The sequence below is a fragment of the Triturus cristatus genome, chromosome 7, assembly GCF_964204655.1.
Source record: "Triturus cristatus chromosome 7, aTriCri1.1, whole genome shotgun sequence".
NCBI lineage: Eukaryota > Metazoa > Chordata > Amphibia > Caudata > Salamandridae > Triturus > Triturus cristatus.
The window spans coordinates 428,403,121-428,421,301 of NC_140590.1; the positions used below are offsets into that span (position 1 = coordinate 428,403,121).

An 18,181-nucleotide genomic window follows, 5' to 3' on the forward strand; every position below is an offset into this window, starting at 1 on the left:
GCCAAATGTGCACCTATTGTGCCCCCCTGTTGATCCCTGCTCCCCGTGGCAGACACCTTAAGGTGCCTGCCACAGGGTGCAGGGATGAAAAACACCTCCTGTTTCCATATGGGAGCATGTATTACGGAAGGTTTATGAAATGTAGGAATGTGACCAGACAGTGTTCAGACGCATTAATTAGACGGTCGAGAAACAGGACCGAGACTGGTCCCAGGATGCTTGTTTCTGGGACAGGGAGGACCTGGCCTGGCAGTTTGGGCTGGACTGTTCACATGAGGAGCAGGGTCAAGACTGATTCGCATGTGGCTGCGTCCAAACTGGGGTGGCAGAGTGAGCAAAAGAACAATGGATTAAACCCAGATTTTGATTGGGAGTGAGTGGTTGAAAAGTCATCCATGCATCATCTTGTTGTATTTAGGGCTTTAGCATTACAGTCATCCTGCCGCTTTGACAACACTTATTTTCAGTTTTTACAGGATGGACCTATATTCAGGCTGTCTATCTGCATGCCCTGTTCATAATGGACATTCTTCTGTGGAATAAAGTGTCCCTGAAATCGTCAGTCAATCAGAAAAGGTCTAATTGCTTGTAGGTTTAGAAGTCCACTTAATTTCTTATCTCCTGACATTTACAATGAACTTTCTATTTATTGTAATCATGATGTCTGCTCAAAGGTTAGTAGAAGTTTCACACCAAATCTTTTTTAAATTATCTTTCTCTTTAGATATAGTAGTACTATTGTTTTGCCCTTCCACTGAGGTTGAGGTGACCTGCCTTGGGCTTGGTGTATGAAGGTGGGTGTCAATGTATCTAGAGTGACATGTCCCTTTTTCTAAACATCTCCTTATCTGAGATATGGAAATATAGCCTAGATTTTTAATAGTATTCAGCATTACTTATAATTTTCTCTATTTTATTACAAGCCTTACCAGACTTCTTTCATGAGCTTTGTAGCAGGATGTTTGGGTCCAATTGCAGGGAATTATGGGGTCCCGTGTACTTATTCCTAGTGCTTATATGGTAACAAGTATGTGCAGAGGCCAACATATTCCTTAGGCTCACACTATAAGTATTTCAGAATCACAGGGTTTCCCAACTACCACGGCTGCCTTGTTTTGACTCCACCTAATGACTCTTTCTTGTAGCGCCCTACACATCAAATCTCTTCATTGCACTCTTAAAGCTTCTTTTCTATCCCTTATTTCTCCCATTTTCACTGTTTTTCTATCTTTGTCTTTGTACTTCTTCTCCCACTTCTGTCGTTCTCTCTCTTGCTCTAGGTCAAAGTCTGATAATGAGAAATAAGGCATGCTGCCCACCACCTGGAAACACCAGTACAAACTAAGCACGGCTAATGCCTCTTGGTGTAACGGAGGAGAGGTCACACATTGGATAATCAGGAAGAGTGGGATTCTTGGTTCAGAGGCAGGTCCTCAAAATAAGTAATCAAGAAAGATAATCATGAAGAGTGGGGTTGGGTATTCTACGTGTTCCTACACATCAACATGAAGTTTCTATTTATTAAAGCTTGGACTAGTAACCCTTAAATGATACTAACATATTTATTTTATTGTGTGTGGTTTAAAAAATCTAAGTAAAAAGCACCAATCTAATAACTACCACAATCATCCCTCTTTCATTCGCTTCTATTCAATTACACTAGACAAACTGATATTTGCAGTTTTCTATAGAGAAACTGTAACATAGCGCCTAAGTATATTTGTTTATTTATATTGTAGGCTGTGTCATGCAATGACAAAAGATATTTCAGATCTGGTACAAGACAATTCGCTGAGAACCTGTGCAACCAAAAAAAATGTGTTTTACACAAAGAAATCAACAAAGAGGTCTTCAGGCTTTTTTTGAGAACTGGAGTAGTGGGCAGCGTAGCTCAGAGAGCCGAGTGGTCATGGTTGAAGCATTCAGGTCGTATGTGATATTCTCAGCAATGATAGTCCGCTCTCCCATTCTTCCCGAGCTGGGTAAAATGAGTAAAATTAAATTGAGTAATCATAACAGCTCTTAGAATGGCAGAGGGACAATATACACAAGTTATTATTTTTATAAACGTAGGGATTGCCGTTTTCCATAGAAATGAACATGGAGTATGTACCGAGTTATGAATTATTACCTGTATAACGCAGCCGTATTAAATGCTGTAAGTATTTCATTTAATAGGCCTTATGTGTTTTTTTTTTCCTCAGGGCTTTGTTGTGGCCACCTTGTACTGCTTTGCTAATAATGAGGTAAGATATGGCCTCAATCGTCCAGTAAATTCAACATTAAATTCTGAAATAAATTTGCTGCAATGTTTTATTAAACTGTACCGCTCTTTGCTCTTCGATTCTCTTTTATGTTTTGGTGGGTAAAATGCCAACAAATAATCAGTTGTTTTATTATAAAACGCATAACCATAATGAAATAATAAAAACATGATCCCGCTAGCAGTTAACTCACTATCCTTATTTGTCCTAAGTCGGGGAATGGCAAAGGTAATCATGTAGAGTGCTGTACAGAAAAAAACGACCTCTATGGTAGTCTGCAGATCATGGTTAACAAAGCAGATTCTAAGGAGTGGTCTGTTCCAAAGTAATGAGATCATTGCATTGGATCATAAAACCTTGTTCACTAGCACAGTGTTTGCTTTAGATTTAGAGAATAAAGGGGCATGTCTACAAGGCGGCGATATAAAATTATGCCATGTCTTCCCTGGACCGGAAACAAGCATCCTGGGACCGGTTTCGGGTTCATAACCCTCATCAGCCAGGCTATCTTGAATCGCTGCCAACTTAGGGCGAACAAAGCGATACCAAAGGGGATGATCGCTGTGTTCGCCCTGAGTTGGCAGGTTATGCCCCGACGTGGGTCCCTTGCTCACTTTGCCACTAGATTCAAGATAGCCTGGCTGATGAGGGTTATGAACCCGAAACTGGTCCCAGGATGCTTGTTTCCGGTCCAGGGAAGACATGGCTTGGCAGTCAATGGTGTTAACCCGAGTCATTTTTAGGAACAGCACATTGTCTTTTGAGTATTGTAAGTCAGGAGTGTATGTGCTGGACCTTGGTTGTAAATAGTTTATTTTGCCAGGCCGAAATGGCAGTGTAAAACTGCACACACAGGTTGCAATGGCAAGCCTGAGACATGGATGAATAAATGATCAATGGGATTTGTAAAGCACACAGCTACTACAAGAGTATCCCGGCGCTAGGCATAAAGCTGAAGGGAGAGGAAAACCAGCTTAGTCTTCAAACAGGTTGGATTTCAGTAGTTTGCGGAATTTGTTTTTGTCAGGAGTACATCCGAGGGCGAGAGTTTTGCAGCCTGTACTGAGCAAGTCAAGCTGCTCTATTTCTATTGTCTAGTAAATAGGATAGACAACAGATTAGCTGACTGTGACCTCAAAATCTTTTAGGACAGTATGGGGTCAGTTTTTCCCATAAATATTTAGGGCCTATCCTGTAGAAGGCTGTGTGCACCACCATCAGAGCTTTCCAAATAACTCTATTCTTCACTGAAAGCCAGTTCAAAACTGAGACATCAAGGCATGTTTCTGAAGTTAAAACAAGAGGCTGAAGACTATGTTTTACACCTTTAAGTAGTTTCCGAATAAGGTAGTCTGGGATACCTATGTATAAGATATTAGCATAGTCAAGTCTGGCTAAGATCAGAGCTTGTACCACAGTGTTCTTGGCCTCCCAAGGTAGGAGTTTAAGGAATTTTTTAAAACATATTAGGATCCAGCATGCGATTTTAACCACAGATGATATCTGGGGCTTGAGGGATAGGTTTGTGTCAATAAGAACTCCCATATTTCTAGCCACCTCGGCTGGGGAAGTAGGTGCTGTGCAGTTGGTAGGTCAAGCTCCAGACTGCTGGGTAGGGGGTTGTTACCAAACAGCAGGACCTCAGTTGTATCAGGGTTGCATTGCAGGGAATTTGCTTTCAGCCATCCGATCATGGATGTCACATAGACAACAAAATTTGCTTTTGTCTCTGACTCATTTTTTTTGTAGGTCAGTAGAAGTTGCGTATCGTCTGCATACGAGATGACATGGATGCCAAAAGTATTGATGGGGTATACTAATGGCTTCTTCTATATATTATGAAGTCTGGGGATCATGGCAGAGCCCTGAGGCTCTCCATACTTAAGTTTTCGGATGAAGTAGGGTTTTAGCCAGACTGCCTGTTCCTTATCCTCTAGAATGGACCTTAGCCATGCCCAAGCCTTCCCCTCCACTCCAATATGGGTGAGGCGATGAAGCAAGATCTCGTGTGAGATCGTGTCAAATAAAATCAGTGCAGCATTATGACCAGACTCCAGGGTGAATTTGATGGAATCTGTGATTTCCATCAAAGCGGACTCCGTACTAAAGCCTGATTGTGAGAGGTGTAGGAGATTGTTTGTGTCCCTGAATTGCATTAACAAATTTTTTCAATGATCTTAGAGACCCCGGAGAGCAGAGAAAAAGGACTGAAATTGGAGAGAATATTACGATCTGCATTTGTTTTTTTTTAGCAGGGGGATGACATTTGCCTTTTTCCATGAGGTGGATACTATCCCTGAGTGTAGTGAAGTACGGAAAAGATTATGAAAAGTGGGTCCTAAACAATCCACTATGAGGCTTGTGATGTGAGGGGTAAAAGGATCCAGGGGTGAACCTGATTTTCTTTTAGCGGGTAAGCATTCCACATCTTCGACTGTTGGGGGGAAACTGTGTGAGTTAGCCCTGGACATGGGGCACTGAGAGGCAAACAGTGGTTAATGGCTAATTAGCTTGTATTTCAACAAGCTTGTCCTGAATGTTCTGAATTTTGACTTCAAAGAAAGTGCTTAATTTAGAGCATAGAGTAATGCTAGAGTCAATGGGGGGTACGGTGCTTTTAGGGTCTGTAAAGCCAGATAAAATGGTACAAATTAATTTTTCAGTGTTGTTGGCTTTATTGGTTATACTAGCCTAGAAGGTGCAGTGAGCCAGCTTCAAGTTGGTGTGGTAGATGCTAACAGCCACTTTTTTGTGGCTTTTTGTCAGAAGAATTGTATTGTTTCCGCCATGCGCATTCTAGAAGTTTACAGTCTTTCTCTCTTCCATCAGTTCCCTTGTGAACCATGGGGCAAATGGCTTAGCTCTAGGGGTTCTAATATTAGCTGTAGGGGCAACTGTAGAGGTGGCTTCTACAGGCCAGTTGTTAACTTTGCTTTTATCAGCCATAGTATTGCCTATTAGTTTGGGTTTGGTGGCTGTAAGGGTCACCTTCAAAAGGGGAATATCGACTTTACCCCATGCGTAATTTCTGGTGGTGGGCCCCAATCTTCCTGAATGTTTGAAGGGGTAACATGACCAAGAGAAGGGTAAAACAAAGTAGTCCGACCATGGGACTTCTGTAGGTCTATCTAGATCTAATGAGGTATTAGTGAAAATTGTATCAATAGTATGGCCTGCTTGGTGAGTGGGTCCTTTTAAAGTCATAGATTTACATCAGTCAGTGCTTCAGTCAGTTTCACTACAGCGTTGTCTAAAGGGTTGTCTAGTTGGATGTTAAAATCACCCAAGATCATAAAATTAGCATAGTGAATAATTTTAGGGCCCAATGCGTGTGATATGGAATTAATAAAATCTGCTACATAGCCCGGGGAACGATATAACAGGACTTTCGCAAAAGAGCATTGGATGGAATAGGAGATGATAAAACCTAGGGCTTCAGTACCAACAAGGTCCTCCACCTGGAAAATGGTGCATTTAAGTGATTTTTTAAAAGCAATGGCAACTCCACCACCCCCTCTTGCCAACTTGGTCTATGTGTATGCAGGTGTATTCTGGGGGAGAACCACTTGTAGGTCGGAACAGGAGTCCTCATTTAGCCAAGTTTCCATCAGGCGCGAGACATCTAATTGATCCTGCCCAATCAGGTTGTAGCTGTCTAAGGCATGCTTATATAAAGAGGGGACATTTATTAATACGGCTTTTAGTTGCCTTTTGGTGTTCAGCTCCTCCCTCTTATCGTTGGCTCTAAGGTTTAAAGGGAGGGTCAGCGTCTTGCAGGAGCAGCAGCAGAATTGACCAGAAGCGTCTATGATCCCTGGGCTGTTGCACTGCTTATCTAAGGGTATCAGCTTGAGTAGGTCTGTCTGAGTGTATGTGATTCAAGAACAAACCTATGTGTTGCTACCAGCATAGTGGTGGCGCTGGCCGCGGTCAGGACGCAGACTGGCGCAGACGGTCTTGCCTTAGGTAAGCCTTCGGTGCACCAACAGCACATCCGCACTACGGCCATCCTTTTGTAGCGCAGGCCCACTAGTAGCATTTAATTTACAGTCATTGGGCATGGGCAGTACCACTTTACTAAGGACTTACAACTGAATTAAATACGTCAATTGGGTGTAACCTAGTTCCACTATGTTTAAAAGAGAGAGCACAAGCACTTTAACGCTGGTTAGCAGTGGTAAAGTGTACGGAGTCCTAAACCAGCAAAAACAAAGTCAGAAAAACAGGAGGGTTGAAGGCAAACATTTAGAGGAGAACAACACCAAGGATTCCAAGTTAGCATGTCTGAATCAATGTGATGGTTCCAGTTTACCTTCACAATGTCAAAGATGACAATTAAATTTATGACCTGGAACATCTGTGAGTTGGATGACCTGTGGAAGGCTCTGCACGTTTCCACAGATATGAGTCAGACATTGGTCTTCTGCAGCAGCCCACCTAACCCATAATACTGCATGGCAAGTGGTTAGGTACAAAATATACAATATCTAACTCCTCCTATGACCAGGGAGTAGCTGTTATGTTTAGGAAAGGCTTTGCTCTATGATCTCTAAAGGTGATCTTGGATAGTGAGCCGGGAAATATTCTGAACCATGCGGTGCTGCTGAATAAAACTGTGACTCTAGTCTGCATTTACGGGTTAAACATTGACTAACCAAAATTCATTTGTGAGATCTGGCTTAAGGTTTTGCAGGTCATCATCTTGGGGGAGGGAGGTGACTTCAATGTTGTGATTGACTCTGTACATGACAGAACAGGCGCAATGCGGTGACTGCACCCCCTGACAGCAATGCAATTGATTGAGATTATGGTTGACAACAATATTATTCATGTATGGACGACTTGACACCTGAATGCATAGGAGTGAACATGCATTTCTTCCACCCGCAACTCGTAGTCTAGAATAGACTACTGGCTCACCACAAGCGGCAGTAGCTCATGGGCTTACCACATGAGCATCTGTTCAAACCCCTCTCAGCCCATTCCCCAGTGCAGTTATAATTTGATGTTCGATCTGGACCATGCGTGTTTACATGTTGTCTTCCCCTGGGACCACTACAAAACTCAATATTTAGAGAACCTATTAGGCTAAAGAACCTAAATTATTTCTCCCTAAAAGAACAGTCTCTCAGCAGTGCTTGCACACCGTAGGAAGCCTTCAAAGTTGCTATTTATGGTGCCACACAACCTGCCATACTAAAAGATAGCCTAATCGACTTGCACGGTTAGAGAAGGAACTCTTGGCTCTGGAAAAGAACATACTACAATGAAATGGGACAAACTAGATGAAGAAAGTGAGGTGGCACACAGCAAGCTTAATTACTTAAACAGTGAAGCGAGACCCAGGAGATATAAGGAGGGCGAGGAACTGGAAAGAACATTACTGGTCAGCTATGCCAACCAATGGCCAACTTGGATATTACAGAGTGCGTCTAAAAGATGGGCCGAAAGCCTATGAGGCTGCTAATATTCTGAGGGATCGCTACATATTCTATTTTTGCCTTTAGCAGACAAATCTACCCCAAGGGAAGATGAAATCCCGCTTGGACACAATTGAATTAGTCCGCCTAGATAACGCCCATCTGAAATAACTAAATGTCCCTAAAGCCACTGAGGAAATAATGCAAGTAATTAGCAGTTTGCCCAGTGACAGAGCACCAGGGCAGGTGGGCTAATGGTTCAGTTTTATTAAATGTTCACCCACGTACTAGCCCCATGGCTTTTGCCTATTTACAAGGAATCATATGAAACTGGTACTCCCCACCCTACCCGCAGAGACTTGTTAATTATCACATTCCTGGAGCCATATAAACAATAGATAAATGCAACACTTTTAGCCATCTTTTGTTAAATAACATCAGCAACAACATTGTAGCCAAGTTCCTTACCAATTGAATACTGCCCCTGCAGCCCAAGATTATTTGGCTAAACCAATTAGGATGTATACAGAGGTGCTCCAAATCTCACAATCACCGCACAATTTTTGCTCTCCTTCACCAGCTGGAACCACAGTTGAATGAAGTTGTGTTTCTTCTAGACTTTTAGATGCCAGAAAGGAATTTGTCTCTTCAGAGTGGAAGTACCTCTTCAGGCTGCTGGCATCGCTGGGGTTCAATGGAGGTTTCATAAGTTGGATGAATCTCCTGTATAGTGAATCCTCAGCCCATATTTGGCAAAATGGATGATATCACCAACCTTCAACATTACAATGGGCATTCGGCAGGGATGCCCATAACCCTACCCATCTTTTTTGCAATAGTGACATCAACACTTTCTACCAGATTGTCAGCATCACTCAGACAGGGTATCGGCTTAATTTTCATACACCTCATAGTCTTGCTGTAAGCTGATGACATTACGCCTTACATCTGGGATATTGTAGTAAATGTCTTGCCTCTGATTAGTGAACTCCTGAGATATGATACTCTTTCGCTAATTGCCAGCAACTGGCAAAATAGCTAATTTGTCCCATAACATTGTCCAGGCCTCTATGGATCCTGGAATACTCTTTAAAATGGTGTGCACCTACCCTGATGTACCTTAGTTTCTGGATTAGAAGAGATACAGATGTGAAGATATACAGATATGGTTTTGCACAACAATAATCGGGTGATGATCACTGAATTCGAAGACCAAATCATTAGATATCAAATTTCCCTTATCATTGATAGGCAGACTGGCACTAGCAACAAGCATTTGCAATGCAATAGGTCTCGCAATTGTGAGATTTTGACCTGTTGGCTTTGTAAATGACAATACCTTTTATTTATGTGTTTAAATAACCTGCAATAATAAAAGGCATTGCCATTTATAATACAAGTACGTTAGCGTTTCTAAAATGTGAGACCTATTGCATTGCAAATGCTTGTTTAGGATTATAAATGTGATGGGTGGTTTGCCCTTATTTAACTTATTTATTCATAAATAACTTGATAATTCTTATAAAACGAACTAACACCTGCAGATAATGTCTTTGCTATATAAATAACTTAAATAAATTCCATGGAGCTGTGATGAGCCAACTTAGTACTAAAGCATGAGAAAGTGTACTATATATAGCTACTAGAAAGAAGCCTCAGCAAACAATGACCCGGAAAGCACCTACATTTTTCTTGAAAACATGTAATTCTCTGGGAAGACAACAGCTTTTTTAAATTCAAACAAAGACACAAATTGACATGAGGCAATACTGTAGTTCTAGTTTTTGAAAGGGTCACAGACTTTGGAAGGTGAACGGAATTCGGACTTGAGAAGGGGCTATGGTACTATCTGAAAGATTGTCAAGTCAAAGAAAGATTGCTTGGGGACAGGAGGAGAATGTCACACAGGATAAAGGTGGGCCCCAAGCTCTTATGTTTTGCTGACACATGCGTAAATACCTAATCAATTTCAGATTTTAGTTTTTTTTTCTGGGACTAGTGGTGCCAGAAAATTCCACTTTATAGTCCCATTTAATTCCATTATAAAATTGGGGTTACAAGTCCAAGAATATAAAGTAAAACAGCTGGACTAGACGATCAACTCACGCATGGTGCTAGGAAACAGGAGAGCTCTGCTGGCCACAATGAACTCAAATGCGTTGCATCTGTGTCACATGGTCGATGTGACAGTGCTGACTGGCCGATTCTCTACGAATTGTAGAACTTTAGGTCTTCAGCAAATTTTACAAAAGCTTTTAGACCACAGTTAAGGGATAAGCGGCAGGGGGTCCTAAAACTCATGAAGGTGTCTTTATCGGACTCAGAACTGATATAGGTGCTTTATCTTGGATGGGGCTACTAGAAGAGACAGAATATATTGGCATAGAGGGCAAGATGCCAACCACGAAAAAAGGTGGGGTGTAGGTGAGAGGAAAGCTTATCAGAATCAATGAAGGTTGAGTATCAAACTCTGTGGGAGGTTGTGAAACTGAAGGGTAGAATAAAATGTCACTGTCAGACTCTTGTGGGGACATGTCAGACTGGACAGAAGATGGAGCAGTCTAGGAAAGAGGGAGAATGTTAGGCTGCTGTCGACCGGCAGCCCCACCTCCTTCTTCTGTCTGCTTGTTAATTTTTTTCTCTAAATCTATTATTTCACAACCACACTCGCAAGCAGAACGCCCCCTCCCCCTTGGACGCTGAGTGAGATTATTCGGAGCAGCGCTAGCTGAGTACATCCCAGGGTTGGCGAGCCCTGCCACCTTTGCGGTTGGTGAGCCCTGCCACCTTCGCACATGGGGTCGGGGGAGGCGCCAAAATAAAAAAAAGCGGCCTGCGCTGCCCTCATAGCCTTTCCTCAGTGACTCGGCTGCCGGCGCATGCACCCCCGGTCCTCAGGGGCATGGGCATCCCCGGCACTGTGGTTGAGGGCGGGGCGAGTCTGGAGCGGCAGCCACGTTAGAGCCAGGCACACACATATGTTGACAGAAGACAGCAAAAATACAAAAACAAGCATAAATAAACGGCGGCCGTGAAATGGGAGCCGCGGCATGCCAGTCGTAGTGAACTGAGGAGCTTGACGGGGGCTTGGGGAGGGCAAAACCTCCGTAAGCAAGTATAAGCAAACGACAGCCATAAAATGGGAGCCGGGCTGAGAAAAAGTAGTCCCTAAATAGACTAATACAGCCCAGCAGCGTAACTAAACAGTAGTTCGTCAGTGCTGCTTCCTGCAAAACTGCAGCACAACGGAAGTGACATTTTGCATCGCGAACCAACCACAAGCAAGATAAGAAAGAGCAATGCAATATTAAACAAAGGGCGAGCAGCAGCACATATTAGCTGCCAATAGGCAGAGTTTCACTCAACATATAGATTACTTTATGGCTCGCTGAGACAGCGCATGCGCTGCCAAGGCGAGACGTAATGAGACAGCGCATGCAGCGCATGCGCTGCCAAGGTGAGACCTAAAAATGGTTATCTTGCCCAAACACATCTACTTATTCATAATTTCTTACCAAAGCATTTTGTAATAGGTTGAGATTGAATATTGTTTGCCTGGCCTGGAAATATTTGTGCTACTACTGGTGCCAGATTTCAAGCTGCATTATTATTTTTGTGCCTAGACACAATATATATACACTACTAGCATTCCCCTAAACCCTTTCAGGACCCAGAACCGATAGAATCTGATTGCATACAATCACAGCATCTTTATTTAGTGATATGTTACTATGCCTGCTGCCCCTTGGCCTAAATAGGCACTGTAAATCCCCAGTATGGGCTTGGGACAGACTGTGACAGAGAGCCAACCTTATATTTCTGTCTCAGCACTTAAATTTAGCCCGAGCTGTCCACCAACATACTGCCAGAAAGCATGTAAATAACTTGAAAAACTGCATCTCAAGAAACTCGCCAAATTGCACCTTTGTGATCAATTTATACTCCTTGATAAGATATAGGAACATGACAGCCATACAACATTCAAAAAATTGAAATGTGGCAATGCACTCCTTATATACTGCAGAGGATGATCAATTGTTCAAGATTTGGGTGTGTGCGAAAGGGTATCACCTTCTGATTATGGTGTAACTTAATAGCCAAATTAGCGCTCCCCCATCTCGGGAACAGCATCGCCTGAATGCACCATTGTTGGTCCCAAACGGGATTGGTATTCAACGTAGAAGCAAATTGAATTGAAAAGTAAACTAAGATTGCACCTCCACTTCGTTAAACAATTCACAAAGTATCCACCAACTAAGTTTATGAACTGCACTGTTGATTATCAACACTTTATTCTTTGCAAATATATTTACTCTATTGCATGGATACATAAATTCTTTATTTTATACATCCCAAAGCATTTTGGGTGGTGCCCTTCATCAGGGGTATTAGATACTAGAAAAAATCAAAATAGATTGTTTGCAAAACATTATTAATCAAATAGAGGATGTGTAGAGATGTATATAAAATAACACAGAACATTGTTCGATGGTCAAATCAATGCAAGTTAAATTCGCTGATGCTCATTATTGTACACATGCCTGTCGCTGGTTACATGAGGTATACCATGGACAGTATGAAGCCTATTCGACGTGGTTGGTTGCGGAAAAACATGCAAATTACACATTCAATTCGCTGTCTGGTGACAGTAAACATGTGCTTCAAATGCGAACATACATACAAATCTCGCATGTAATTGACTCATCAAGTAACTGCAGACATATGCTGTGTCATTAAAATTATGCAGGTAATTGATCAAAAGCCGCCTGGTGCATGTCAGAGGACTCTTGGTCGCAGTGAGAACCCACTTCTAAACATAAACCATTTGCAAGCTTGCACCCTCGGTGAAGATACAATAAGTAATGTGTAAAACAGTGTACTGCTACTCAGCATTACAATGGGAAACAAGCGATGCACCTCAGTAATCCAACATAAAACAATGGAAGCCATTGAGACCGGTCCCATATGTATACACGTGAGTCAATCGGTCAATAGACTGTGCTAATGATTGGGAACGACCAAATCACTATGAGCAAACATTGTTGATTCTCAGTGGGATGGTTAAGGGATAGATAACAACGAGCAAAAATGTGAGAGGTGGCCCTTGCATGTAATGTATGCTTATGTTGAAATCGTACGGCAGATGCTCTCTGCATGTGAGCAAAACCCCAATGTTCATAAATGAAGTCAAACGGTAAAAACAACGCAGCCGAACGGAAAACTGGAAAGGTACGGTCATGTGAGTTTCACTTTCGAGCAATGAAGATGCCAAACTTTGCGTGTCTGTGAAACGTTTGCGTTCCTTGTTGGAACGGGCCCGCGCTCAGCTGGATATTCTGCGTGGAGTTAAAAAGAAAATATGTTGAGCAATGTTATTCACCCTTGTTGAAACACCCACCTGGGTGTAAAAAAAAAAAGCTCTTGTTGCTTAGGAAGTGTGAGTTCAAGAATGGGTGAGGGTCGGTAACACGCCTCTGTGTTTCTTAACATTGTACCTAGTTGAAACTCCTAGAGAGTACATGTGGTAATCATGGTAAAATGTCAGGCTGAAAACATGAATGAATATGAGAATGGGCATTTATTAGAAGTCCTGTTTTGAGAACACACACGCACGTTTCCTACTGTCGTACCTGCTTAGAGAGTGCACGTGGTAGGCATTTTAAAATATCTCACTAACCGTGTGAGTCAACATGTTACATAAATGTTCCTGTAAGTGCTGTTATTGAGATAATCTTTATTGTGGTTGTAGGTCAAGTCAAGTGTACAAACAGTTCTTCAAAAGTATTTGTGAAGATAGTCAATGTCTCAACTAACGTAGGGACTCCGTATTTCAAAAAGGATTTGATAAAATTATAGTCGACCGGAACTTTAAGTGGGCCGGGTCCTGCCGGTGTTCTGCACCGGCAGTTCTTAAAAGCAGGTGCCTTACCAAGCTCTCCGTTTTTACCTTCAGGGTGGAGGTAAAAAAGGTTAACTCTGCAATAATACCATCCGTCACTGCTTTTGGTGTAATTTCAAAGAGACTCATTTTTCAGTGCAAACTTGGAGCAAACATGAGCACCAGTTACATTACACAAGGACATATTCCTGCTTCGAATTACAGGATGCTGATTGAGCCAACGTGAGGCTCGAACCTGCTTCCTCAGCTCGAAAGTCATCAGCTCTAGCCTTAGCCACAACCAACCCACAAAAACGGAAGCATTGTCAATATTATATACAACGAAGTCATAGTTGTTGCTTGTTTATCTTCTACAATTTACAACCATTGACAAAGTCAGTAGCCCTGGCTTGTTGTAGGTGTAATGTTTCTTGTTGTGTTATATATCTGAATGAATGGACAGACGCAGCAAAATACCAGTGGGGCGGCACACTATGCTAAGAACGGATTTTTAGCTTAAGTGTGTTAGGCCACGCCCTTAATTACAGCGTCCATGCCCCTATGAGAGACTGCCCTTCATCCTACTTGAGGTCGACACCGAGCAATGAGTCTTCCACTGTGAGGTAGGTTAAACCAACAAGGTTATGCAGTCCAATGCATGTGGTATGTAAATTACGAAGGCAAAAGAACCGCCCGCTCAAGGACTCACCGGGCACTCGTAGTGATACTTCCTATAATGTACGAAGGATGGCTGCTGTGCTTGTAAATCTGCAGGGGCTGGTCAGCTCATAGGGGAGTTTTCGGTCCCGCTCTGTGGCTGCTGGCCTGGAGCCATGCTGGGGGAATGTAGGTAAACCACTGTAAATGTAGAAATGAACTTTTACACTTACCGATTTCGATTCTGAAGTTGTGAATCTCAGTATTTCTTTGCATTAAAAAATCAAATCGCAAATAAAATAAAAAAGTGTAAGTGTATCAATGTCCATGAATACCCCTGTGCTGACTCCCTGGATAACTGTTGCTGAGGTAGTGCAGTGAAATGTATTATGCAGTATTTGCTTTAGCAATCGAGTCTAAGGAAATACACTCTTACCAGAATATAATCTTTAGTGAAATACACTCTTACCAGAATATAATCTTTAGTGAAATACACTCTTACCAGAATATAATCTTTAGTGAAATACACTCTTACCAGAATATAATCTTTAGTGATACGTAATTACAGTTCTTGTCAAACTAGGCCAAACATCTCTGCCTTTAACATGGATGGAGATTGTCACATACAGGCTCAATCATGGCTTCCTACTGCTTCATTGTAATTATTGTCGGCCTGTGTACCACAAATATTACATATCCAATAACATGTTGTCTTCTGACAGGTGAAGGCTGAACTCAGAAAACAGTGGACACTTTTACTATCAAACTATTTCCCATCTGCGGATTGCTTTTTCGGGAAGAAAAGCAGTCATTTGAAGAAATGCTCCAAAGAAAAAAAGAAATATTTCGATAGCAGCATTTTCTATGTAAAAGTAAAGCGGCCCTCCAGCGTCCAGCTCATACACGTGACTGTGAATGTGGTCTCCGACTCGCAGAACAATGTTCCCGTGCAATATTACAGCAGGAGAAGTTTCTCTGAAAGCAGCGACGGGGGCTTAACTTGTGGGGAGACCACAGAGGAAGTATTTGAGGAAAGTGAAACATGAAAAATATGAACTGGTATATTTCAAAACAATTGCTCATTCTGTTGTACATTGCTTGATTATAAATATGCTAACTACGATATGTGTGCTAAACGCCAAATAATGTTATTTTGTTGAAATTGACTCCCACAATATGTACTATTTTTAAAGTAAATTTACTGTCAAAATTATAACTTCAAAAAAAGGCATGTGTAACCCAAACTAAAACCAGAGGGTAGTGACTATGGCCTGATAACTCCTACAGTGCCTTGTCACCCTTATAGTGAATGTTTATATCCACCCTTTTTTATCTTTTCTCCAAGAGTTCCAAATCCTGTACAGTATGTGGTGTCATCCTATACCAGCAGTGCCCAACGTAGGCCCAGAAGGAATAATCCTTTCCAGATTTTCAGCACTGCAAGTGACGTTACATCAATGACATTGAGTGGATTGATTAGTTGTAAATCTGCGTCCAGTGATTTCCCCCTTTATTGGACGCAGCTGTCAGGTAGAACACTTCTCTCTGTTTCCAGGGGGGTCCACACATTGACTGCCAACATGACTGGTTTCACTGAGCCATCAACTAGGAGAATGTATGTCTTCAATTATTCCGGTAAAGCAATGCTTGTTAGAGACTACCTTTATGTTTTATATAAGATGAATATCACATGTGACTTTTGTCGTTGTTTTTGCACCTTCATTCAAAGTTTATTCAGCTCACTAGCTCTTGTGAGAGCTTTACAGGAACGATATCAAACCTCAATTAAATAAAAGGTGGGGTATGCGTCTTTAAAGACATAACACCCAGCCTTCACTGATCTTCATGTCTCGTTTCATTTGTTCAAAGGTGAAATTAATAGATTTGAAATGTGCTGCTCTGTTTTTAGTAATGGTTTGATTAGGAAATAAAGATTTCAACTATAAATGATATGAATGTGAGAATCTTTTATTTTATTTTGTCATACAATTCTCTCCAAAGCTCTGACCAGTTTTTGTCGAAATATATTTTACTTCAGTTTTGCATATATCGGCTTTCATTACAAAGACAGAATAGAGGCAGTTCTGTGCCATGAACCAAGTACTTTTGCAATAGTTATAAGGAAACCTGCCAATAGATTTGGAGCCCAATGTGTAACTACATGTTCACAAACCAGGAAGTGAAAATTGCACACAGAAAGGTCTGAAAATAGGGATGAAATTTGCTTTGTTACCTATGTACAAAGAGGTCACATTTCACATTGTCCATTCGCAGAGGGTTGCAAAGTGACCAGGCCAATGAATATCATTTGGTCAGGTCTTATTTTTCTGCTAGCTGCAATTGGCTTGAATGACGGGATGGTGACCTGCAAGAGACAGTATATTTCTGTCCCTGAACTTATATTTTTTATATGCTAAAATGGATTATAAAGTAGAGTTTGCACAAAAAAGAAATAGGTAAAGAAAAGGTTTCCTGTTTTGCAAGTCATTGGGAGGATCGTGCACATGAGTCCCGATGGGTAAACTTTCCACAGGGACAGCTTTTCCTTTGTGAATCAGACACCACCCCAACTCAGGGGTCAGAATCAGATCAGTGGTTTAAGACTGCATTTGTAGTCACAAACCATTCATATATGTCATTGCAACTTGCACTGGGCAGGGAGCACACCTTTCCTACCTCATGATTTTTAGATCTCTTCTATGAGTTCCTCAAACAGATGTGTTTTCAATTCTGATTCAGAAGACGTCGCAGACTCTACGTCTCGCAGAACATTTGGCACAGAGTTCCATAGTTTGGCTGTCAGGTAGGAGAAGGATCGTCCTCCTTTCCTTGTGTACCTTCGGGATGTGGGTCACACCCTGATTGGGGGAAGAAAGTGCCCTATTAGGGGCAGATTTCCATGATCGTCTCTGCAAGTAGAGAGCACCTGTTTGATGCAGTGCTCTAAAGGTGATTAGTAGGGCCATTTATATAATCCTTTGATTTATTGGGGCGCCAATGCAGCTACTTAAGGTTCTGCCTGGAAGATTGACTCTTTGGGCTATTCAGAATTAGGCGAGTTGTTTCATTTTGAACCAACTGAAGCCTATTTAGAAGCCCTACAGGAAGTTCGAAATATGATACATTAGTATTTCCAGAGTTTTATATAGCGCGAACTTGACCCGAATCCAATCAGGTATCAGAGCGCTTTACATAGCACCAGTTATGTTACATGAGGACACACAGTCATATTTTTTTTTTTTGTTAGGCAGATTAAGTGATTTGCCCAGAATCACAGGAGGTTTAGCGTCGTAACCGAGACTCGAACCCAGTTCCCCCAGGTCCGAGGTCGAGTGCCCTAACCGTTAGGCCAACTCCTCTCCCCATTATTCCAACCTTGTAGTAACCAGGGCATGTACCACTGTTTTATGCGTATGTCCTGGAATACATTTTTATGTCTTCTTTAAGGATTTCAATAATATGAAGCATATAGATGTGACTGACCTTATTTGTGGTTTGAAGAAAAGGTCACTGTTGAATGTTATGTCCAAGCTTCTTACTTCGCCTTTGGGAGACGGATGAAGCCCCAGGTCTTTTGACCACAACATTCGAAACTCAAGGGAGGCAAAATCTCAAAAAATTGGAATTTGTAATTTTCGGAGCATGTTGGACTAGGCCCTTTTTGCAGGGTCATCCCAGAACTTTTTGCCTTCCTCCTGTATTTTGTCTGACTTGTTGTTGGTGATTTTATGACTCTGGGCACCCTATCATTGCTGATCAGTGCTAAAGTGCATGTGATTTCCATGGTACACTTGTTAAGATTGGTCTTAACCTGTTTGGCATATTTAATTTACCTATCAGTCCCTTGTACAGTGGTATCTCATATACCCAGGGCCAGTAAATTAAATGTGACTGCTGGGCTTGCAGCGCTGCTTGCCCAACCCACCAAAGTAGCCTTTCAAACCTGTCTCAGGCCTCTGCCA

The 18,181-nt window shown here is 41.9% G+C and overlaps 1 protein-coding gene across 1 annotated transcript in view; it reads left to right on the plus strand.

Moving 5' to 3' along the window:
- The window catches only part of GLP2R (glucagon like peptide 2 receptor), an 883,434-nt gene extending 867,268 nt beyond the window's left edge, over positions 1-16,166 (plus strand). The window contains exons 12-13 of the mRNA XM_085616722.1: positions 2,205-2,246; positions 14,942-16,166. Coding sequence (XP_085472848.1) covers positions 2,205-2,246; positions 14,942-15,265 — 366 coding nt within the window. The 3' untranslated portion in view covers positions 15,266-16,166. The remainder of the gene's footprint in view (positions 1-2,204; positions 2,247-14,941) is intronic.
- The last annotated feature ends 2,015 nt before the right edge of the window (positions 16,167-18,181 follow it).